The sequence below is a fragment of the Seriola dumerili genome, unplaced genomic scaffold, assembly GCF_002260705.1.
Source record: "Seriola dumerili isolate Sdu_G_001 unplaced genomic scaffold, Sdu_1.0 BDQW01000191.1, whole genome shotgun sequence".
NCBI classification, from domain to species: Eukaryota; Metazoa; Chordata; class Actinopteri; order Carangiformes; family Carangidae; genus Seriola; species Seriola dumerili.
Window position 1 is genome coordinate 6,215,489 of NW_019174446.1, and position 24,923 is coordinate 6,240,411.

Consider the following 24,923-nt stretch of genomic DNA (forward strand, 5'->3'; position numbering starts at 1 on the left):
AGTTTCTTAGGGTAAAATAATGTCCTTGTTTCGTGGTGGGCCATTAATACTGTTTGGTACTTGGTATCATGTCACACTATTCTATTGTCCATATACATTATGTATTATATAATGTAGATAATGTAATATTCAAGCATCTTAGTTATACTATGTCTTTGATATGACAATTATGATCAGTTTATGTGGTTATTTCGGTCAATATTAATAGTCCTAGAAGGAAACTAGAACGGTAAAAGTCAGTAATATGCATACACTGATCTGGTCAAAACATGCCATTGAACATCTTTTTCTCTTAGTCTTAAGCTGTGTTACGTCTTAACGTCACTGCTGCCTCTAAATCAACAATTTCCTTGTCATTTCTAAAGCAATGGTCAGGATGTTATGCAATTGTTGAAGATCACTCAGTAATATTTTCTATACTATCCTCTCTTTGTTTCTCTGTGTGTATGTTACAGTGGAGTGGTCTGTGTTTGTTTTGAGGATGCTGTCTGAACTCAGTCAGGTCCTGCTGGTCCAAGATGGTGATGGTCCTGATGAAGATGAGAGGAAAGAGGAAAAGAAAGAGAGACAAGAGGGAGGAGGAAGGGCAGCAGAAGGAAGAGATGAAGGAAACTCTTCCAGTCAAATCTTAGCTCTCATCACTAAATCTCTGCTTCCAAGGTTGGTCTGATTCCCTCTAAGTATCGGACTTACAGTGTGTCTGGTTTCCTCTGTCAATTTTTGTTTCTGTAGGAACAGAAAAGACTCCTGTGAATTCCATCATTACAGCATAAACACATCAAGTGTGAATCTTTGATACAAATAGTGTAAAGGAGACCATCATCAAAATTATTTCTACACTTTAGTTTATTACTGATTATTTTTCTCCTTTAACCCCCTTTTGACAAACAAGACAATATTTGAAGTAAGTCCAACCTAATCCTTGGTTTATGCAAGTACCCCACTATTTTTGGTAAATACTAGATGTACATAGACACAATATTGAAACCAAAACAGCTGGAGTACAGTGACAGGTCAGGTTGAAAATACATTAAGCCTTCAATATTATCACGACAAAAGGTTATATTAGAGTTGAGCCTTTAAGACCCTGATTTCTTGAAATGGAAACAGAGATGTTCAACCATCATAAATTCTATGAGCCCACTTAAGATCTTGGGGTTTCATAGACAGGTGACAGTATAGTCAAGGCAATTATACATGTATTGAGATATCAGTGATGGTATACTGTAAATATTTACTGATATCAAAATCCTGCCTCTAGGTCTTTAAAATAGAATATGCAGAGTCGTTTTGTGTCCTGCGTCTGTGGGTCCTCGTCACATTCTAGTACGTCGTCTTTATGAGTTTTGGCAGCCAATGATCTGGCAGTCTTTGGAGAGCAGAGACAGACAAATACAGTTTGCAAAAGTTCATATCATGACAGAGTAACAAGAATACAAAGTAGACGTTGACATTTGTTGTGCTTTTCTCACTTTCCTTGACATCTTCTATGTGGATCTATACTTTATGTTCCCATAATATTATCATTTTTACCCTCCTCTTTTAAAATATCCTTCTCTCTCATTGCTGTTACCTCTTGTTCATTTTTATTTCCACCCCTATTTTTCTACCCCACCCCCCCCTTTACCTCTCAAATCCTCTCCTCTGCTCCTCTTTCCACATTTCTTTTTCTCTTTTTCTCCTATTATACCTCTGGTTTTCCCCTCCCCCTCTCCTCCACCCCTCTCTCCAGATCTGTTCCAGTTTACACTCTGTTACTAATGATCAGAACAGTACATTAATTATTAACTCTACGAAAGCCAAATGTTGTACTCATGTTTGTGTCTAGGTATGAGTCTCTTCTTCGCGCAGCAGAGCCTATCCCACTCTACGCACTCAAACTGCTGGTATCAATGACTGAACACAGCACACAGATCTGCAGGTACTGTACACATAGTCACACACAATCAATCACACACAGAGACAGCAAAACACTGTTAAGGCATTGTAAGAAAATGTGATTGTACTGTACCTTACAGTACCATTCTAAGTATTATCAGCATCATATACCAGTTTTATATTATACATCCATTAAAGTTGTCCTATGTACAGCAGCACAAAGTGACAAGCAAACCTGGTCTGTTCTTTCAGACATTTGCCCACCTCTTAACAGTAAATTAATAGTAAATTTTATGTGGAGAATACTTTTGTTAACTGGAGATAGTTTTGACTCCATTATTCTCGTTCTCTATCCAATACCAAGCTTTGGTAGTACTGAAATGTTTTTGCAGTCCTGGCAGGCATACGCATAAGTACACACAGGCACATTTTAGGCTCTCAATATGTAATGTTTTAATGCCAAGGCCAGTCATTCCCAGTTCAGTACTCTGAATCACTACTAACTGTTTTTTATTCACAACCATGCACACACAACACACACACCTGCTTAAATGTGCACACAAACACAGAAACTTACCATTGGCAGTGATTTATTTACGCACTACAGTACATAGAGATATACACAAATAATCATTTATTTAGTGATGTAGCTGATGCACATTCAGGGCTAATAGCAACATCAGCACAGCTACGCCGCTGCTCGTGATCTACATTTAACAACACCCTTTTCACCCCTCTTAAAGCCAGTGTTTTCTACATTAGTAATCAGTTTAGTGGCAGGTATAAGGTGCTGTATCAGCTAAGATGTGTAAAGACTTGACATATTGTGCTGATATATCTTGGCACACTAGCTTCTCCTGAAGAGGTTTGTTAAAAAGTATAATGCACGTGCTTTAAATATACAACACTAAAACAAAATTATTGCTGCTATTCACTGCTGCATAATGTTGAAGTAATTTACTATTCAGGATTTTAAAAACATTTCTTGAGGAAGCAGTCATCTGACACCAGAATAAAAAGAGGTAATGATGTGTTGCTGTTGCACAGAGAATCTACTGATCCCTATTCTAACCATGAGATGACTCACCTGTGTGTGTGTGTGTGTGTGCGTGTGTGTGTACAAATGCCTGCGCTCACTCGTGTATGTGTGCTTGATAGATGTGTTCTGACAGCAACTGTCAGTAAGTCTTGATTCTCTGGTCATCTGTCTTCTCTTTTCAGCTGTTGATAGACACAAAAAGTGAGGGTGAAAAGAAAAGAGAGGAGGCAGAGAGAGAGAGAATGGGAGGGCGTGGAGTGGATGGGGGGGTGGAAGGAAGGATAGAAGGAAGATGTAAGAAAGAGATGGGGAGGGAGATTGAGGAAGATGGATGGAAAGAAAGAGTAACACTTAGAAGAGAGAAAATGCTGACAAAGGGAAGGGGGGGGTGCGGGTGGAAAGGATGAAATGTCAGTGGGTGAGGTAGCATGAATATGTGTGCATCACCTCTTGGCTTTGAAGAGAGGATGAGTAAAAGTAGGACAAAAAAGGGTGCAATGCCCCACATGAGCAGTTTTTTAGCCTAATAATGGGATTAGAAGCCATATGTAGCAAAAAGTGGTTGCTACCTTATTACAGAAAATCCTCAAACTTGTATGCTGTATATAAGGCCAGCTGCCTTTTGGTCTTACAAATACAGTAACACAACCACAGATATTTGTGCATCACAAAAAGGTCATAAATACAGAAATGTCCATGGCCAAATATGTATAGTTCTATGTTCCATCTTAAATATTTCAATAAAAATATTGATTTACAACAACCGTGATTGTTAACTATCTGTTTTGTCCTATCCTTATTTCTTTCCACTCTCCAATCCACTTATTTTATCTACTTCAGCCATAATAAACCCCTTATCACTATTATCCCACTCTCCGACCATCTCCATCCATCCCTCCCACCCTCCCTCAGTTCACAGTTCACCCTCGTTGGTGAATGTGCCCCTACTTCTCTTATCAGTAATAATACCCCCTCTTGTCTTCATCCTTCTCTTCCACCCTCTCTCCTCATCCTCCTCTTTCCTTGACACAAGTAGAGTGACGTGAACTTTTCAAATTGGTGTCAGCACTCTTCTCTCTACATCTTTGTTTTTCTTTCACTCTTTTCCTCTGACATTATTAACAATATTTTACATTTTTTCTGTCTCCCTCATTCTCTTTCTCCCACCATCTCTAATTTATTAACATTAGTCCACATTTCTCTCTTTCTCTGTGCCCTCTCTCCACAACTCTCCCTCCATCACTGCGGTTATACAATCAGAAATTAAATTGCCTGGGTCTTGGTTAGATAAGTGTGGCTATGAAGCCAGCCGTGCGGTAATTAGATGGTAAATTGGGGACATTAACGTTGGGAAGGCAGCCTGCTGTCTCTCTCTGCATTATCACAGCCCAGACACACCTTCAAACAAGTACATTTACTATGACCTTTAGCCAAAGAACCTCATGCTGTGTGTGTGTGTGTGTGTGTGTGTGTGTGTGTGTGTGTGTGTGTGTGTGTGTGTGTGTGTGTGTGTGTGTGAGAGAGAGTGAGAGAGAGAGAGTGGATGGCCATGTATGTCTGCTATCAACCAAGTATAAGGTACTGTTTTCTTTCAGTTTAACTGGCTTGGCTATTGTGAATGTAGAATATCCATACAAAATATACATATTTGTAATTTTTAATAATTATTACCTATGTGTTGTTTTTTTTTCTTTCATCATTAGTTAATAGCTTGGCATACAGCCTTGCAAAACCATTACATCATTAAATTGCTGTAGTCATTTGGACACAAAAGTCTTTCTAAACCAGAGAAAAGTGGAATCATTAGCTGTTAACAACACCAAGGTGGTCATTTTCATGCGTTTAAAGGATGCTATTGCATGTAACAGCCTGTTTTACTGGGCTACTCTCAAGAGTGAATAAATGCATGAAAAAATATTTTAAAATATTCTTTAGATGATACAAAAACTCATTAAGGTGTGTCATTTCTGAATAATTGGACCATCCTCTAGGGAAGGACTTTCCAGTGCCTTGTGATATAGACTAATTTGACTAAAACTTTCAACTGCTAAAATATAACCTCCTGGCTTTATCTTTGGTGTTTATTATCTTTTCACTTGAAATATTGTTACAAGATCCATGTTGCCCTTTCAAAATCATCTAATATTAAGTTTTAGAGGTATAAGTGTTTAGCTGACAGCAGGAATATCTGACTAGAGTAGAGCAAAGGTTAATTTCAGTGTAGTGGATGTCCATATTGTAATAATTATTATATCTTCTATTATAAAGCTGATGATGTATGGCTAATGCAGTAAGGGTTTTCTTATCTGTGTTTGTTCTATTATTGGCTGGCAGTCTGTTGTGCTCTGGTTTGTTCAGTGTCTGCTGTTGTGTGCAATGTCTATTGATGTATGGCTGGTAGTTTAAAGGTGGTCCAGTTTATCATGTCGTGCTGGCCTGGCCTGTCCTCTCATCTCTCAGCCTGTCACCTACCTAATGGGAGGCCATCCATCACATGTACAAACACACACACACACGCACACACTGACACACACACACACACAGACACAGACATATTTGCCCCTTCATAAAAGACCTAACATAGTGTACCAAGCTAAATATAAAGTAAATCACAGATCTCTGGATTCATTCATCATGACAAGTAAAAAACAGTTACCACAGAACAGTGTCCACAGCTCCATGTTTCTACAAGCCTACAGACAGTGAGTCTTCTCAGTATAAAAGATAGTCACTGTTCACTTAAAAAGAAACATAGTTCCTCTTACTTAAGTGGTGCTAATGGCAGCATCTTAGATATGGCCGACTACAACATTATAGCATTAAACAAAAAGCCTCCATGAGCAGTAGTATTCTGGGTCAAAATATCATGTTTTCATATTGTTCAAGGACCTGCCAAAGTATGCAGAAATTGGCTCAGTCTAACAATCATACTTGTTTCTAGTATTACCAACGAAAACATTGAAGAGTTAGAAATATTAGGAACACAATCTCCAAGACTAACTGTAGACTGAAGCAACTGCTTGGTCCAATAAATCACAGTTTCTTTTGCGGATACTGACTGTGAGCTGAGAATATGGTGTAATGGCGTGGGGAATATGTCAGCACACATTAAGATAAAATCAAAGTGGTATTGATCTCTGTAAAAAAAAAAAAGTAGGTTGCAGGACTGCAGCAAAAGTAATCTGATGCAACAAGGAAAAGGCTAAATATAAGGACACTGAATATAAAGTAGGCAACTGTCTATAAGAAAAAAAATATTTAAGTTGTGAAAAGGGAAAGTAAAAAGTTGGGAGAACTTAATGGCCATCCAAAGGGGTTATTAAGTACAACTTGTTAACACCCTTGGATGGCCATTAAGTTCAAAAAGAGCACATTTGTGATAAGGTGGAACACAATGTTTGTTGCTGAAAACTCTGTTAGACAGTGTTGAATCAGCTTGTTTAAATAAAGGTTTCCTTGAATGGTCTGATGCCTGCTAGACAAACTATAAATCATAATTAGAATCAACAGATTTATAAACCAGTGGACAGGCTTTGTTGCCCGCAGTATATTAACACCTGTCTGACTTTAGCTGGCTTTGTTCCCATTGCAGCATGAATGCTTTCTTACTTTTTAATGCACACACACCCACATATACACGTGTGTGTGTGTGTGTGTGTGTGTGTGTGTGTGTGTGTGTGTGTGTGTGTGTGTGTGTAGACACTCCAACTACAGAGTAATTGGTTGTGAACTTTAATCAGTAAGTGGACAGACTGTCATTTCTAATATACTTTAGACATCCACATCTCTTTCTCTCTCTCTCATTCTTTTCTTTTCATTCTCTACTTCCTCCTTTCACTTATTTGTTTCTCCCCTCCTCTGTCCTCCCTCTGTTCTCTGTCCAAATCTCCCTCTCCTCCTCTAACCTTCCCCCTCCTTTCTCATCATTGCCAAATGTAATCTACTCTTACCTGATCTTCCCCTTAACTCTCATCTCCTCTTGCTGTGTCCTTCCCGCTCTTCTCTCACCTCCTTTCACTTCATCTGCTCTCATTGTGTCTCCTCTTTTCGTCTCTCCTCTCTCACCAATTTCACTGGTACCAGACAGGAGTCGTTGTAGCGGAACTCCAACCTTAATGAAGATGAAACGGCCCAGTGTCTGTGCATGTGCAAGTTTGTGTGTGAACAGTGCAGTGAATGGCCACTAAATTAAATTAATTCCTCACCCGCCTTTCTCTATCTCTGCTCCAATATGTTTTTTCTCTGTCCCTTTCAGGTTGATCAAATACAGCATGATCCTACCAACAGTTTTTCAGCTCATCATGGTAAGAAACCAATCTCAGCTCGTCAATTAGTTTTCATTCAGCCAATCAGTCAATGAATCAATTGGTTTGTTTAACAGTTTTACAATCAGCAAATCAAACCCAGTTATCACAATCTATATTATTTTATCATTTCTGCTCTGTTTTATTACAGCTCAGTTGTTATATAGCTCCTTCCTTCTCTTTCCCCTCACTCGCTGCATCTAACCCTTATAGATGTATTTATGTAAATTAGTCTGAGTGGTGTTGACCTATTAGAGGGCTGGTGTAATTGACTGGCAGGTCAGCAATAGAGAGGGAGAAGGGTTAATAGAGTGGGAATATGGACTCTACTATTAAGATTGCACACAAACACACAGCACTTGTCTGTTATCAGCGAAGCATAACAATGTTTCCAGTAGACAATTTATTTCACCTGACCCTTTTTGCATACGCACAATCTAAAGCACCCCTCAACAAACACAGCACAATATGTTTTCAGCAAACCAAAACACGTGTGCTGCAGCAAACAATTTATGCATTACACACACACACACACAAATGTGCACACACATACTCACTTAAAAATCAGTGTTCTGCTTGGCTGCCCGTCCAGCCCTGACTAGCTGATGCAGAATGTTAAACACTGTTATCCAACAGCCTGATTAACTTCTCTCCTGATTGTTTACTCCTGTCTGAACCAGTCATGTCGGGATCCATTAGTGCCGTCTGTGTTGCTCACATTTGGATTGATTTATGCTGCCTGAAACACTCTGATCTGGATTGATTACCCCTGTCACTAGTGATCACACTTGTCATGGAGAAACTCACCTAATTGTATTTGTCTAGATGATGAAGTAGTTCTGCTTCAGACATAAAAGAACCTCAGGAAACCAGCGAAACTAGGGTTCTTAATTGGTTGGTTGCTGTGCCTGAGGAGGCAGAAGACTATTCAGAGTGGGATGCAGTCAAATACTTTTACAAATCTTGCTTCACTTGCACTGTACTGGTACACCAGTAATACCAACTAACTTGAGTGCTCTGTGAATTAAGGGGCGCGACAGTGAGTCACTAAGTTATAAATCATTTTTGGTTGCCATTTTTCATTGTTCTTTGCTAGGTTCATGCTTTCAGTGATATGCATCAAGTCCTTTCATGGCTTATTAGTCCATAAAGATCAAAATAAATTAGCTTTAGCCATTTGTTGTCACTGACAGGCAAGTTGTCCTAGGTGTGAATTGATGTCACTGTCTTCAGCCTCAGGCTACTGCACATGATGAGCACCAGCTAGTCTTATCAGCCCGTACACAGATCATACTGATGTGCACAGACCCTGCAGGCAGAGCTGATGTATCTCAGAGAGGATCAAATAGTGAAATGAGGGCAGGAGAGAGAAGGAGAAGTGAATTAGGAAGGAGAGAAGGTTTTGTGAAGAGGAGAAAGAGAAGAAGAAGAGAGCAAAGGGAAGAAAAGCAAATGAGGAGGAGGGAGAGTGCAAAGATATATGAGTAGGAGGAGAGTGGAGACTACAATGTTGCCCCTTGTTTCTCTTTAAAACAATCTATTAACACAGGTCAAAACTCCACCATCCACTGACAGACAGAATTAATTTGATCTTTTGCTCAACATTGCACTTTAATAACAATTTTCGCATGAGATAGAATAAAGAATGATAATAAATCCCTGCAGCACACGTACCAGTCAGTCAGTTTTTCTCTTACTGGTCGGCCTCTGTGTTGTGTGACCCATGACGCACTAGTAACAATTGACCCTGTCTACCGTTCGGGGTGTCCTGCCGAAAACAGTTCACAGATTTGTCTTTAATGACAGCCTGTGGGAAAAATGAGACCCTGGGACAGATTTGCAAAAAGGCATGGGCCACATTTAGCTCTCTTAACACGGTTTGAGCTTCCAGGAACAGCACTAGGTTAAAGGCCTAAAACACCAAACTTACTCTGTCTAAATAAATGTTCCATGGGGGGGTGCAATGTACATAGGTTTTCAATGAGTTTAATATGTTTGAAAGATTTTTGTAATGTAAAGCACTGTGATGAAAGTATAACAGAAACATTGCTATTGATGAACGGGGCTCACAGTGCGTGGAAGTCTACTACCTTACCTCTGTTTCCATTATCTATCTCTATCTCAAGTCACCACAATTAGTGTCATGTTAGACAGTAGATGACGGAAATGTTACATTTGACTTTGGAAAAATATAGAATACAGGATATTGTAAGATAACCTGTAACCTACTTATCCTTTCTCTGTCTCAAACTTTTTCTAGGCTAATCATAGTAATGTTACCAGTGGGATGGTCCAAAATGCAGTTGCCTTGCTGTGTAACCTTAGTGGAGACGCAGCCTTGGACCTGGAGCCACTACATCAGCAAGGTACAGTATATCTGCATACAGTATGTATGGAGATAGGAACGATGTTACTTTCCTCATCTTTCAGGATTCCATTCTTCTTGACTTTTCTTGTTTTGTGCTTTGTCTTACACTAGTAAGGCATCTGTCACTGACCGTATTGCACTACTACACGGTGTGTCTGTATCGTGTATCCAGTCTGCTAGCATTACTTATTGTAATGTTACTTGTTGTCATCTTGTTTTCCCAAGCCTGCTGTCCTGCTGCAGCATAATGCTTATTCAGGTCAACAACCTTGGCTGTGTGTGTGTACGTGCGTGTCTGCATGAGGTAGAGGCAATGTTTTTTGTCTTTCGGCTATGATGAAATATTTGGATTTCTTGGTTATTCCAAGTGATTCCAGTGCATCCAGAGGGGGGGGGGTGATCTATGTCCTCTTGGAGAGAGTCAGATAATTTTAAGCCCATTTACGCACCCAAGAGACAGTTTTGGATTTTGACTTTAATTAGAAGAAGGAATAATAAGGCACAAAGCTTAGACGTGTAGGGACACAGCCTAAATCTAGCATTAGAGAATGAATGCACAAAATTAAAGATGTTCACAAGAATAGAAATACAAACACTGCTGTGTGTGTGTGTGTGTGTGTGTGTGTGTGTGTGTGTGTGTGTGTGTGTGTGTGTGTGTGTGTGTGTGTGTGTGTGTGTGTGTGTTTCACTCATTATTTTGTGTCTCATTTTGTCCATCTTTTCCCCTGCACCTCCTTCTCCCCAGCCCCCAAAAACACCACCACTATCAACCCCTCCTCTTCCTCTACTTCCATTGGGTCAGCAGTACGGCAGTTCAGTAGTCAGCATCATTATCGTCCAATCAGCTCTCCTCTCAACAAGAAACTGTCAACCCAGCACTAATACTGGCCGGGCAATTAACGCTATCTCCCTCTCCTCTCCTCTCTTACCCTACTCTTATCCCTCATTTTTCCCATCTCCTACTATCCACTTTTCCAAACTACTCAACTCATGTTTTTCCCATCTTTTCCTCTCCTTCTTTTCCTCTGTTCCCATTTTTACCCTCTCCCCTATCCTCTATTTTGGGCTCCTTTCCTATCTCCTCTTCTCCTCTTTCTCCCTTCTTTTCGTTGTGGTTCACTCCAGATCAGTGTGGTGATGGCAAGAAAGAAGGGAGAGGGAGAGAAGAGGAGAAGGGAGAAAGCGTGTATAATTGGCTTTTTAAGGTGTGACAGAAAGAGGAGGGGAAGAGTGGTGTGTGTGTGAATGTGTGTTTTGGGAAGCAATGAAATAGACAGGGAGGAAGCGCAAAATAGGGAGGTGGGTTTTTTGTGCTCGTTGTGAATGTGTTTGTGCTCATGCTTGTGTGTATATATGAGACAGAGAGGAGATGTGGTGTGTGTGTGTGCGGTGTGCGCGTGCGTTTGCGTGTGTGTGTGGGGGGGGGTGTATGCAGGAGCACCCAGTTTGTGTGTGTAAGAGAGAGAGAGGAGATGAGGTTTATAATTGGGCAGATTTGCCTCTGACTGAGATAATACCCCCTGGGGACTAAAGACAGAGGGAGCAAAGAGAGAGAGTCAGAGATAGGGAGGAAGAACAGAACAACATAAAGAAAAAGAAGATGGCAAAAAAGGCATGAGGGAGAAGAAGGAAAGCAAAATGGGGGGTAAAAAGGGTAGCAGAGAGGGGACAGAGAGGAACAATGAGACAGAGAGAGAGAGAAAATGTGGTGCATATGGATGAGAGGGATGAAATGATAGAGAAGAAAACTGCAGGTTGAAGTGAGTGACAATTTGAAAGAGGGACTGATAGAAGCAGGAGGGGAAGAATAACTTGATTAGGGAGTAAGAGACACTACCTAAACAAAGTTCTGATTGTGGATTTCTCAGGTTTTATTTGAGAAGAGACTAATGTAGAAAGTCTAGGTTGTAATCTGATTATATAAGGATATGAAGCCCAGAACTCCTCTACTAAGAGTGAATTTGAGACTCATTTTGTAGGCACATTGACACGCAGACTGCATGATTTAATAAGGAAATGGGCACAGAGCATGTAGAACAGCCAAAATGTTTTTGCATCCCAAGCAACCCCTTAGTTTGGTCCTAGGCTGTGGTGCTGACAAGGTGTCAGTTAATTAAAGAGTGCTTGTTCTTTAATTAATTAAAAAAGTCTTCTGGGGCTCTTTGTGTCTTCAGAATCCTTGAAGGTCTTTGAGGTTCCTCACTGGGTTTGATCTGTCACCAATCCTTGTTATTTCTCTTGACCTTCTGTGAGAAGCTCAGAGGAATTTTTAGGTAATTGCTTCTGTGCCGGTGTTATCTAGTTTCTGTGGAACTCGCATTTATAAATTGCCATTTAAAATTGGGTATTTGCTTGGTTATTTCCCCAAACGATGTCTGAAAAGTTCTATAATGGTTCTTCCTCACCATGTCCATATGTGTCCAATCAATAATTATGCCCCCTGGCATAATTTATACCACTAAGATCTTCCATATTAATGTTTTTATATTAGAAAGCACCCAAGAGGTTACTGAATTGACAGTTATATTATAACATAATGACACTCAATAAGACACTTTTGACATGAGATATATTATAGTGTGTCTCAAGTTTATGTTGTTCTTAGATTCATTAGACTAGATTTATAACCTAATATTTAGTTTACAAAGAACAACATCGCAACGTGAATAAGAATTTTTAACATATCAGTATTTACATTATGATAATATGTGACAATGTGATGATAGTTTTAGTTGCCTAAACTTAGTCAGATGTATGAAGTCTATTTTCGATATATCTTTTAGAAGAGTTTTAGTAGAATAGTAGCTCTTGTGGATTCAATCAGGTATTTTTCTTGACCAATGCATGAATGCTTAATACTAAGTTGAATAGTAGTGGCTGCTTATGTTCTCTATTAATTATTGAAATTAATAAAAGAGTTAACACGAAATCAGTTAAAGCCTGTATAAGGCCTAGGACTCATCAGGGAAAGGCATAGGCCTGTAGGATCACATCAACATGGAGAATAAAACTATTCAGTGAGTACATCAAGCATGCACAATTTGACAAAACTGATTACATGTAATTAATGGATAATATTTCACTTTATTTAAATAAAGTTCAATTGAAGTATGTGAATGGTTCCTAAAAGGTGAATATTCTCCATTAATTAATGTTAACATACTGTATAGTGGCTTCAGAAAATATTCAGATTCGTTCATTTTGTGTACTTTATTATGTTGTTTTTTTTTTATTTTAAACAGATAAAATTGTGATCAATCTACACTCTAATTCATAACGACAAAGTGAAATCCTGTTTACAATGTCAGGTATTTAGACCATTTTTTGTGGTACTCTAAAGTGTGGTCAGGTGCATCCTCTTTGCTTTAATTATCCTTGAGATGTTTCTAGAACTTGACTAAAGTCCACCTGTGGCAAACTGAATTGATTGGACATAGTTTACAAAGGCAGAGGCCTGTGTGCATAAGGTCCCACAGTTCACATTTAGTATCAGGACAAAAACCAAACCATCAAAAACCAAGTCCAAGGAACTCTCTGTAGACCACTGTGATAAAATTGTGGTGAGGCATGGATCAGGGCCAGGGTGCTAAAGTTTTGAGTGTTCCAGGAGGACAGAGGTCTCAATCATTTTGAAATAGAATAGGTTTGGCCATGACAATGCTGGACTGTCCTTGAGTGGCCCAACCAAAGCCCAGGCTTAAACCCCATAGAACATCTGTGGAGAGACCTGAAAATGACAGTTCACAGATGCTTCCCATCCAATCAGATGGAGTTTGAGAGAATCTGCCAGGAAGAATGGGATAAACTGTCCAAATCCAGGTGTGCAGATCTTTACCCAAGAAGACTCAAAGCTGTAATTGCAGCCAAAGGGGCTTCTACAAAGTACTGAATTAAGTCTGGATACTTTTGTAAATGAGAGTTTTCAGTTTTCAATTTTTAATAAATTTACAACAAATTGTACAATCAGTTTTCACTTTGTCATTATGGGCTAATGAGTGTAGATTGATGGGTAAATGGCAATTTTATGCAATTAAATGTACAACACAATAACACACAATCAAGTATTCAAAAAAATGAAGGGCTGTGAAAACTTTCTGAAGCCACTGTACAGTATGTTAACATTCATTAATGGGGAAAATCACATTATTAAAACCATCTACATACTTTAATTGAACTTTATTTAAATCAGCTGAAACATTATCCATTAATTACATGTAATCAGTTTAGTGGCGGTTTTTCTCTCCCCAGAAAACTTTCCTACTTAGCTTTGACAGTAATGATCTGAGCCATTCATCCTGTTGATTCCCTGTAGAACTCATTTTACAGTGGTGTATAAATAGATAATATTGCAAAGCATTGTGGAATGTCTATTTTTAACCTCGTTAAAGTCCAAACTCCAAAATAGGACAGACCACAATGGTTTTCACTCATAGATTATTCCCCTAGCCTTATAATAAGCAAGTATCATTTGTACAAATGTGACATGTTTAAAATTGACTTGTTAATATTTACTTAATTAAGCTGTTGTCCTCACCATACAAATACACACAGACAATCTGGAGATGCATATGCACCCATACCTGTCAGTGAAAGCAGCATCATTACTTTGAGTACAAACATACATTCACACACATGCAGAGATCTCATACTGGGTGCTCTGCCATGACACCATAAACATTTTATATGTACCTGCAAAAGATATCTACAGTAAAAGCCTGTGTAGTGTGCGTACTCTTATGATATTTCTTCTGAAAAAAATAACAGTGGTTGTTGTAATGTATAATAAATCTAGAATGGTAATAAATGTGGGTCCCTATTTTAACCATGTAGTCATCCAGTCGTCCTGACCAGAGCCATAGTTGTGTTATGTTTGCAAAGACACAGCGCTAAAAGGGTCACAATGTTTGCTGCTCACATTACTCTTTAAATTATTTTTCATGGAACTTTGTGAACTGTTTGTGCTCAATGCATCGCCAGGACGTCAGTGTCTTCCACACCCCTGATGATTTGCACAGTTTAACTAGGGAAGCTGTATAGACTATGGATTTAAAAGCAACCAGTTCAATTTGTTCTTTAAAGTTTGTGTGACTATTCTGTATCAGCTTGGTGCTTGTTGAGCATGATCTCATTAAGTGTACCCTCAGTGGGTCAAGAATGCATGAATGTGCTGTGCTTTGGAAATGCACAATTTTTTTAATTGGAGACTGCAGTTCGAAAACCTACACTCTGTCACTTTCAGATGACTTTTGCAACTCAGAGGAAAGGCTTTCATACAGCCTGTGAGCAGACTAGGAGTTACAGATGATAGTAAAAACTATCCATCAATCTGCAGTTCAGTATAGACTCTGCTTTGCCGACATTGTTGCCATAGTCATATTCCTTTTGTATTCTTGAGGTGGCTATAAATGTCTCTTCTGATTTTAACTGATTTATTCATAGCAATGAGCTTCAACATGTAACTGCATTTTGTTTGAAGTTACTGGTGAAATCCAGTCAAATGAGTAAGAACATGCACAGTTCAGAAAAATATGTTAAGTGATTTGTGTCTTAAGTCTGTGATCAGGTGTTTTTTTTTTGTCTTTGAATGGATCTAAATATATTGACGACATGAGAAAATCAACCCATTTTTAAGGTCGACAAGTTGTTTAATGGGCCATAGAGTGCTTCCAGTGTATAACTAAAAAATTAAAAACACAGGATACATTTGGAAATTAAGTTGGTTAGGCATCAAATTCCCTTTCCATTTTTCAGCTTTTCACAGCTCCTTAGCCTTCTATAGAACCTTTCACTCCGTGTAGTCCTTTTGATCTATACGTAGTGTGACCTTTGTGGATTCATTGTGAATATTTTTAAGGATTCTACTATGCTTTAATTTTTTATTGAAATGCATGTGTCATATCAACAGAGTCATGGCAGAATGTGTGTATTGTGGAAAAGTCAGAACTAATGCAAAGACAAAGGGAAAACATACCAAATGCTAAGACAAGTGCAGTTCACTTTATTTAACAAAGCAAAGGCTTACAAGTTGATGAATTACTCCAGGGTCAAAAGGCAGCAAGGCAGTCCAAAATAGGCAAACAAATCCAAATCTCAGTCCAGCAAGAATCCCAAATCCAGAAAACAGGCCAAAGGGTCAAATACAGGAAAGATGAGGAATCAAGTGACAAAACATGCAGTAACTGACCATAATGTTCTGGCAGCTGAAGAGGTGCAACACAAGATTATAGATACAGAGTGAACTAATTAACTAATGACTGTTTTGTGCTATTATGACTGTAGCAGGTTATTCAGCATTGACTCTGCCAGTTAGAAAATAGAAGACTATATCCTAATATGATAACCAGTTACAAGCACACACTATGTATATTCCCAATATGAGCATAAAACATTTAACATGATCATGATCAATAAGTAATTTTAGTTTTGATTAATTATGCAGCTATAATGCCTTGTCAATAAATGGCTCAAATGTCAGGAAAGCCTAAATAGTTTATTTGTAGAATGTCCTGTTTTTGTTTTTTATTCTTGATTTGATATTTGTGATTTATTTTTTATTTGTGATTTGTTGTTATGTTATAGGGCTGACAGCTATTCTCAACAGATATTAAAAGAATAATGTTATTAACATATACATGAGCAACTATCTGTGTAGAACAGTTTACTTCTAAACAGGACTGCATTGTCAGATCACATTAACAGAAGAAGGTCTTTGTTTGACTGAACAGTCCAAAGTGGGGCAGTCTGTTTATTTAATTTATGAGGCAGCTTGACAAAGTAACAGTACATCTCACTGACAGAAGTCTAGCTTAATAGCTTTCTAGTGTCTGCAGTGTTGCACTTTCACTCACAAAAATAAACGCACACAACATCTACTTTCTAAATAAAGATCTATTGGAATAGAAAATAACCTGGCAGTACTTTCCCCAGTGAAGACAGTGATTCGGTTCATTTGTTATTTAACTGTTACTTTTTTGGTGCGCAGGAATGGAAATGAAATACAACTTTGGACTCAGCTTGTCTAAATGTTGGCACAGTCTACATTTTTTTGAATGCATGTGTCATGTCAACCTAGTCAGGCCAGAATCTATCCGGTCTTCACTTACACAGATGTGTGGTGAGAACACTTCAGGGACAGATGCCCACAATAGCTAACTACACACATAGAGCTGCAAAATGTGCAGTATTTTCCATGTCATGTTAAAATTAATGAGCCAAGGAACATGGGTTTGCACTTTAGTAAGTGGTATTTATTCATGGCATAGCAAGGGTTAGTATCTTTAAAACATGTTCTACATTGGTCAGTTTCTAAGGAGGGATAGAGTGAGCTGAAAAGGAAGGGAAAAAGAAGAACAGAATTTATTTTTAGATGTGCATATAAATTGAGATGTGCTTCGTTGTTGCTTCTTGTGTTACTGTTGTGTGGATTTGGACTTAGGTGTGTCAATACTTTTTTCATAGAAGGATTCAACCTTGCACAGCTGTTGAAAAAGTTAAATGTCACATTCAGCTATTTTTTTTTTCTGGTAGGCAAGTTGGTGACAATGAAATGCTAATTGACTGAAGAGAGAGAGTGTCTCTCATCTTGCACAGGAGCTATCGATCCACTGAGGAGTCAAACCAGAGCCTGCAGTTACAGACATTTACACAGGCTCAGGTTATTGTTTACACCTCAGACATACATGTAGCAGACAGAGTTGCTTCGAACATAGAAGTTTGTTGGTTTGGTTGGTGACAATCTATGATGGTAGCTCATATGAATCAATAATGAGAGCAGAACTATTGTTGATATTACGTGATGATCAGGTAGCTCAAGTTCTTGTTGTTTGCTAATAGGTTGCTTATATTAATAATGTGACGTGTTGGTCTGTTACGATATTTCCTGTGCAGTTTTTAATGTATTTGGCCATGTAGAATGAAGAATTTGATTTCACCAGACATAAACAAAGCCCAGCACGTTGTAGTTCAGCCACAGCTTTCTCATGATGACCTCTTTTTTTTGCTGCGCAGGCCTAATAGAGGTGGTTGTGAAAACCCTCTCAGAAGCTGTAACAGTCCATCTGGATGGAGAGGGGCATGCCATGAGGAAGACCGGCCATCTTGTCTTACAAGCTCTTCTGGAGCTGCTTCACAACACACTGAAACAAACATCAGCTGTTGCCCGCTCTGCACTTAAGGTATTGACATTCACACAGTTAATGAAAACAATAAATTCACTACCCTGTCTTCAACAGTGGTCACTAAGCTGCCTTCAGCGAGGCATGGAACAGATCTGAAAATGTACTGATAAACTAACCTCTAGTTTCATCTTTCAGTACTTTATTAGCTATGTAGTGTAAATTATTATTGATTTTATGATTATGGTCAGTCACTTGCACAAAATAATTTCATAGATAGATAGATAGATAGATACTTTGTTTATCCCCTTGGGGAAATTCATGTGTCCATTAGCATCAGTAGAATGCTTCCATAAAAAAAAAAAAAAAAAAAAACACAGACTAAATGCAAATACCTCTTTCTACCGCATTCTTGTCTAGCCTTTCATCCACTGATAAGGCACATAATGGCCAGAAAGTGTAATGTTAATTAATTAGATGTTAATGTGGATGTGGTCTCAGCTCTGCATTATTCATATCTACAAATTTATCTGTGGAGAAGACATCAATATTTGGTGATTTATGCTTTCATGTTACTAACCAATATCCTTACAAACTTATAATTACAATTTTCTATACTGTTAAAAATGACTGCCTGGCAACATTACTTGCAAAGAAATTCTAAAGGAGCCACAACAGCTTCTCTTTTATTTTATATTCTTTAAATGATTGGTACCTGTATGTCAGTTTTTTTGCTGTATCATGTTACATTGGTCCTTATTCTGGTGTATCTCCCACATTGATTGACCACTATTTATCAATTTCATTCTGTTGAGCACAGAATCACCAACAGAATCCCAAAGTCAGCTCCCTAAAAATGTTGTCCTTGTATCATGTCCCTGAAGGCATGTGTGTATGTGTGTGTGTGTGAGTTTGTGAGTGTGTGTCCATTGATGTGTGCAGTGGAAGCTAGCAGGCTTGAGCAACTGCAATATTGAAGTTGTGGACTCAGGAGAAAGCGGATGAGGTCCCAAGTCACCGGGACAAACACACACACACTCACACGCACGCCGTACGCAGAGGGGCCTGTCTGGCTATGTCCCTGCGGCCTCATTATCACCACTGGCTTTGTCCTCAGTTTGCCTCCCCACACACAGATGCACACACACTCACATATGCTCACATACACACACCAGCCCCCATCTCCCCATAGTGTGCACCCCAGCCCAACGCATACATATTAATGCTTAGTTGAGGGAGGGGGACTAAAGGGGAGGCAGGGTAAAAGACTGGATGGAGACGGACAGAAGAGGGAGAGGGGAGGATGGAGAGATAGAAGGAGAGACAGAGATGGAAAAGGGAGCAAGCAGACTGTGCAGCGGAAATCAATTCTGTGAGAAATGCAAAGCTCATTAAAAAGAAAACTTCTTCCCAAACCAAATTCATTTGGGTAATAAGGTCTGATAAGGAGAGAGGACGTGACTAGACCGCTTTCCCCAAACTATTACTCTGTTGGTCAAGAGAGAGAGTCAGAGATTATATATACTTCAGAAAAAAGAGAAAGAGAGAGAGAGAGCATAACAGAGGACAAGTGACTTTGGGGGAGAGAGAAAATGTGTGCCAATATTAATCACATTATTCCACCACTAATTGGCCTGAAGTTCCACTGTAGGCATGAACTGAACTAAAATAAGGCAAAGTGAGGGACAGAGGTGCTAAAGGGGGAGTGGGAGGGTGGTGTAAGGAAAAAAAGGATGACGTGAGAGGACTGAAGTCTTAATGAAATACAAAAATAACTTGATGTGACAAATTACATAAATACATTAAATAAATAAACTGAACACATCCTGTGCTCAAGAGGGGTTAAAATAACAGCATATGCAGGAAAACTACTTCCTGCCTTAGTCTATCAGTGTGTCTTTCTGTGTCTGTCTCAGTCTGTCAGAATGTGTCTTGGCAGGTCTCCGGATCCATCATTATTGACTGTCAAATCTCTATAAATGATTTAACGTGTGTGTGTGTGTGTGTGTGTGTGTGTGTGAGCGCGTGTCTGTGTGTGTGTGTGTGTGCGCGTCTGTGTGTGTCTGTGTGTGTGTGTGTCTGTGTGTGTGTGTGTCTGTGTGTGTGTGTGTGTGTGTGTGTGTGTGAGCGCGTGTCTGTGTGTGTGTGTGTGTGCGCGTCTGTGTGTGTGTGTGTGTGCGCGTCTGTGTGTGTCTGTGTGTGTGTGTGTCTGTGTGTGTGTGTGTGTGTTTGTATAGAGCCAGAGGCTATCTTGTCCAGCAGTAGAGATGGAGGCAGCAGAGAAGCTGCTCCTAGCCAACAGACCCCTGAGCCAACTCAGCACACACCTCATTCACATGGTGAGACCAACACTCACAGAGCCTGTGTGTGTGTGTGTGTGTGTGTGTGTGTGAGAGAAAGAGAGATACAGATACAGAAAGAGAAAACATGCCTATTTGTCTAGTTATGTGTTTTCCCAAGTTGTTGTAGGAATAAGTCTCTGGTTATGATTTCTACACGTGAGTAAAACTTGAACTGGCCAGTGATACAACTAAAATATATAAGTACTCATGCAAGATAAAGATCTCCTTGTTTAAGTCAACTGATTGAAAGTGACACCGTATGTAACTTTTCACCAATTGCTAATGTCCACCAAAGTCACTTCCACCATAAATCTATAAGTGTGCATAACCTTAGTGAGTTTATAAGCCTTATCATTTCACAGTTGGTTCCACAGATAAGTTTGAAATGCTCATAACACACCAGTTTGATCTCCATTTTAGTTCTGTTTTGTTGCTTGGATCCAGGACATCTAAAATAACTTTTCCATCTAAAGGTAAAACAGTGATTTCATGAGGGAGCAACAAAACCCAAACCAGATGAATCTATTAAGAGCAGTAAAACCATCTGCCACTATTAAACATTTCATTAAATATGTCATCCCTCAAACTTACTCCCATGTCTGATTGCACTGTAAACACCAAAACTATTTAGTTAAAAGTTCTTCCTTAATTAGATATCTTCTGAAAAAGTGTGTATATCTCTGTGAAGATATTATTTTTCAAGAGACAAATAAAATGCTTTATATGCACTTTCATGCACAGACTCTGTGTCCACTAATTCCTTCATCTAATTTGTTCAAGTTATATAGTTTTTTCCAAATGTATTGATTATGTCACATGTGATTATAGTGCAAGAATGTTACATAAATACAGTATGTGCCTTGCACATGACCTTTCTATTCAATACAGATGATTATCTTAGTGTACTGAAGTAATTATTCTACAGTTGTTTCAATTATTAATCCCAGAAATGTGCAGGGTTATATGTGCAAGTACTGTTACAACCTGTAGATGTTGTGGACAACACAGAACCTGATGCAATCTGAAAAGCTGGAAGATAAGAGTAGGTACAATCTTGGCCTTTCTGCTAAGAGAAAAGGGGAAGATGTTATCGCAGTAGCTATTCAAACATCCACACCTTCTGGCAGTATACACATTACTGAGGATTAAATAATCACTTAAAATTGGACATTAAACAACAATTTGATGCAAAATAGCTTCCTCTATCTGCACTCAGAATCTTAGAATTATGATTGAAGTACTACAATATAAGAGTTAAAATCTAATTCACTTAATTAATGAACACTGGTCTTTGTTTCTTGCCCTCTGCAACTTTCCTTACTTAAACATGATTTATAAACTTTTCTAAAAAAACAGTGGCTTAGGTGAATAAATGAATATAATAAGAGTTGGACAAGACAAGGTAAAGAGTGGAAGAGACGAAGAAATTACATGCAAAAATGGAGAGAATCCATTCAAAAGAGAGTAGGAGCTGTGAGGCATCCTGGGAAGTTGAGGATGTAAAGGAGAGGGTGGGCTGGGAGGAGGAGAAGAGGGCATCTCAAGGGACACAATAGAGGTTTTTACGTATACTTGACACATTGAGTGTCTGTGTGTGTGTGTGTGCGTGTGTGTGTGTGTGTGTGTGTGTGTGTGTGTGTGTGTGTGTGTGTGTGTGTGTGTGTGTGTGTGTGTGCGTGTGTGTGTGTGTGTGCGCGTGCGTGCGTGCGTGCATGCGTGTGTGTTTGTGTGTGTGTGTGTGTCTGTCCCTGGTTGTGGATGAGAAGGTTAAGGGGGCAGCTGACACACCCCCGGCCTCAGCACAACCCCTTTGCTCCATGGGGTATTAGTAGGATAGAGAGAGCGGAGTGTCAATATGATCCCTGCATCTAATATCATTAAAGCTGCAAAACTTGCTTTTGTTAAAAGCATGCAGTTCTGAAGAGCAGTGGGCCAATTATTGACACATGGTAAAGTATTATGATTTCCTCAGTGCAGTAAATATTTTGACAGTGGGTCAGTTATGGACCGTAATCTTGTTCTGATGCACTTGGTGTAAAGGGAACATTGATCCTGGATGCTTGCCTGTAACATGTTTTGATATTTACTTGATATGGCCTCCAAATTAATAAATATATCCAAATACAGTACAGTAAACAACCTCTGGTTTCTATTGATTATAAATTATAAATTGTGCATGTAGTGGCTTAAATCATTGATTTAAATAAAATGCTAATATGAGGTTGTGTGCTTTAATAGAACTTGTGTGTGTGAAAATGTGGCTCAATTGTTTGTCATTTCAAATTTCTATTTCAAATATTGTATTTATGGTATGCACAGTAAGTAAACCTTGAGGAAGGAGAATTAAATCACTTTATTTCAGCCCATGGACCAAATCACAGTAATATAAATAGAAACAGGGGTCATTTTATCTTTTGATTTGTTAACTGATTTTCTTTCTTTGTAGCTGTCCACTGAAAACCAGGAGGTGTGGGAGGAGTCTATTCAGTGTCTGTCCCTATTGGTCCAGCTGTATGGCGGACAGGGCCATGACTGTCTGTCACCCTCTTGCTTGCAAAGTTTCTCACATGTGCTGCGTACATACCGGCATGCCGAGACCCCCCGAATACAGCGCACCACCCTTAGGATCATCAAACGACTGGTGAGTACAGTGCCTACGTGGGCAGACACACACAGTCAGAAACAGACCAACATCTAAGCAAAGTTTCACATACATGTCAACATTACTTGTATGAAATTTTATCAGATATCAATTTGTGTTCCATGTGTGTCCCTTCTTCAGATGCCAGTACTGGTAATAACGCGGCACTGAAACATGTTTGAATAGCTCAGTATGACTGAGGAACCTTGGCCCTGTGTTTGTTTGTATTTTGGGGGTTGAAATATTAACTGCCACCACTGCAGAATAAAAATATTGGAATAATAAAAACATACTCAGTACAGACACACACACACACACACACACACACACACACACACACACACACACACACAGAGCCAGCCCTGCTGTGCTGCTGTTCTGAAAATTGAGTGTAGTTTTACCAAAACTTGACTGACAGAGGGAGCAAGACAGAGGGGGAGAAAAAGTGTTGGTTTGTATCTGCCTGTCACTCTCTGTTCGAGTGTCTGTCCAATTTTGTCTGATAGTCAAAATGATTTGTAATACAGGCCAAAGACGGCTGACTTGTAGAGTATACTGCAGTAAAGCAGGTGGAGATTTAGTGAGGCTTCTACTTCCCAAACATGATAAATAATATTATCTCACTCTGGTCACATGGGGAGACTGATGCAGCTGAAGCCAGTTTTCACTAGAATTAGGCAGGTTTTAACAAGGAGGCAAATTCTTGTGCTGATAGACACAAAGCACACTAAAATTAGGCTGTAGCAATTCAGCTCTTAAATTAAAAAGCCAACGAAAAAGTTAACTTAACTGCCAGTAAAATATCGAGCTGCCACACATGTAGCCCATTGGGAAGTCACTCAAACTACAAGTTTGGAGTATATTTTCTGTAGCTTAGCTTTTCAAGGAAATAAATTCATATAGGAAAATACAGTACAAGATTCACACCCAGCGCTAATACTCAGTGGCAATGCAGTAAGCAGTATGCTGTTTCTGTACCAACCGGACAAGTAAGTATTTTACTTTGACACCAAAGTTTGCATCCTATCTCAGGCCAACTATTGATTATTTTTTTTAAACCATGATGGCAGCATTTCTGTGACCTTAAACAAGTAAACTTAACCATACTTAACTAGTCATGTCACAGATTCATCAGGAATAAGCAATTTAAAAAGGTCTGTTGGATGTTTAAAAATGTAGCCCGTACACATGTAATCCAGAGCTTTGCAGAACGGCAGGCTTGGACTGGACAGTGAAAATACTTCTCAAAAGTCAACATGACCAAGTTTTAAAAATTGCCTGATTCTGCTGTAGACCCTCATGAATTATGTAAAATGTACTCCTAATGTTTGGGCTTGGCCGCAGGGTCATGAAATAGTTTCTGTACGTGGGACAGAAGGTGAGCTGTCAGCCTGAGATCATATGATCTGACTGAAGGCTGTGCCTGGAAGCTTCCTAATATTTGTAGTTGTGAGTGTATGTGGGAGAGAGAGAGAGTTTGCGTGTGTGAGCAGGAGTGCGTGTGTGTATTTTTGATTCCTGTCACTAATTAGATCCAGCCACCTGAACCACCCACACACAAACTCTCTGTCACACACAAGCTCACAGACTTACCTCTTTCTCTGTCTGTCTGTTGTAACGAATTTGTCCTCGTGCAGACTCCCTCATTACCACTGTGCGAACAGCTACAGTAACATCGAGGTGTGTATTCTCTATCCTGCTCACCACCCAGAGCAACACACACATAAAACTGTGTGTATGTTTCAGCCATTTCCTCGTAGCTAGTGGATGAGTCACTAAGCAGCACAGTGCTAGGAACTAATTTATTTGCTCTCAGAAAAATATCCATCTACTTTTCCACGCATGTAGTCATTACACATTAGTTATTTTAAAAGAGTTAACTGTTATAGTTTTACTCTCCCTCAGAGTACTGTTACAATACTCCCGCCTTGCACTTCTTTCTATTGTAATTCAGTAGCTAAACTTAAAAAAAACAAAAATATCTTATAACCATTTTCTAAATTGGGTTTTCTTGAATCTCATTATCATCCAGTCAGTTGGCAGAGAGCAATGTGCAGCTTTAAAAGAGTTCAACAGACATTCTTTATCCTCACAACACAGTTTTCCACATCTATACCATCAGAGAAACACAGTGACTCACATATTCTCTCTCAAACACACACCTACACACAGACAAGTGCCTGCCCTTCAACAAAGGCTTTTTAATTATCTTTCATTGATTTCAGGGTTCTGTTAAT

General features: G+C 39.1%; 1 protein-coding gene across 1 annotated transcript in view; it reads left to right on the forward strand.

The window, feature by feature from the left end:
* ulk4 (unc-51 like kinase 4) overlaps positions 1-24,923 on the forward strand; it is an 80,001-nt gene that overhangs the window by 46,896 nt on the left and 8,182 nt on the right. The window contains exons 29-35 of the mRNA XM_022753593.1: positions 456-660; positions 1,829-1,921; positions 7,173-7,221; positions 9,482-9,587; positions 17,597-17,763; positions 19,941-20,042; positions 22,492-22,686. Coding sequence (XP_022609314.1) covers positions 456-660; positions 1,829-1,921; positions 7,173-7,221; positions 9,482-9,587; positions 17,597-17,763; positions 19,941-20,042; positions 22,492-22,686 — 917 coding nt within the window. The remainder of the gene's footprint in view (positions 1-455; positions 661-1,828; positions 1,922-7,172; positions 7,222-9,481; positions 9,588-17,596; positions 17,764-19,940; positions 20,043-22,491; positions 22,687-24,923) is intronic.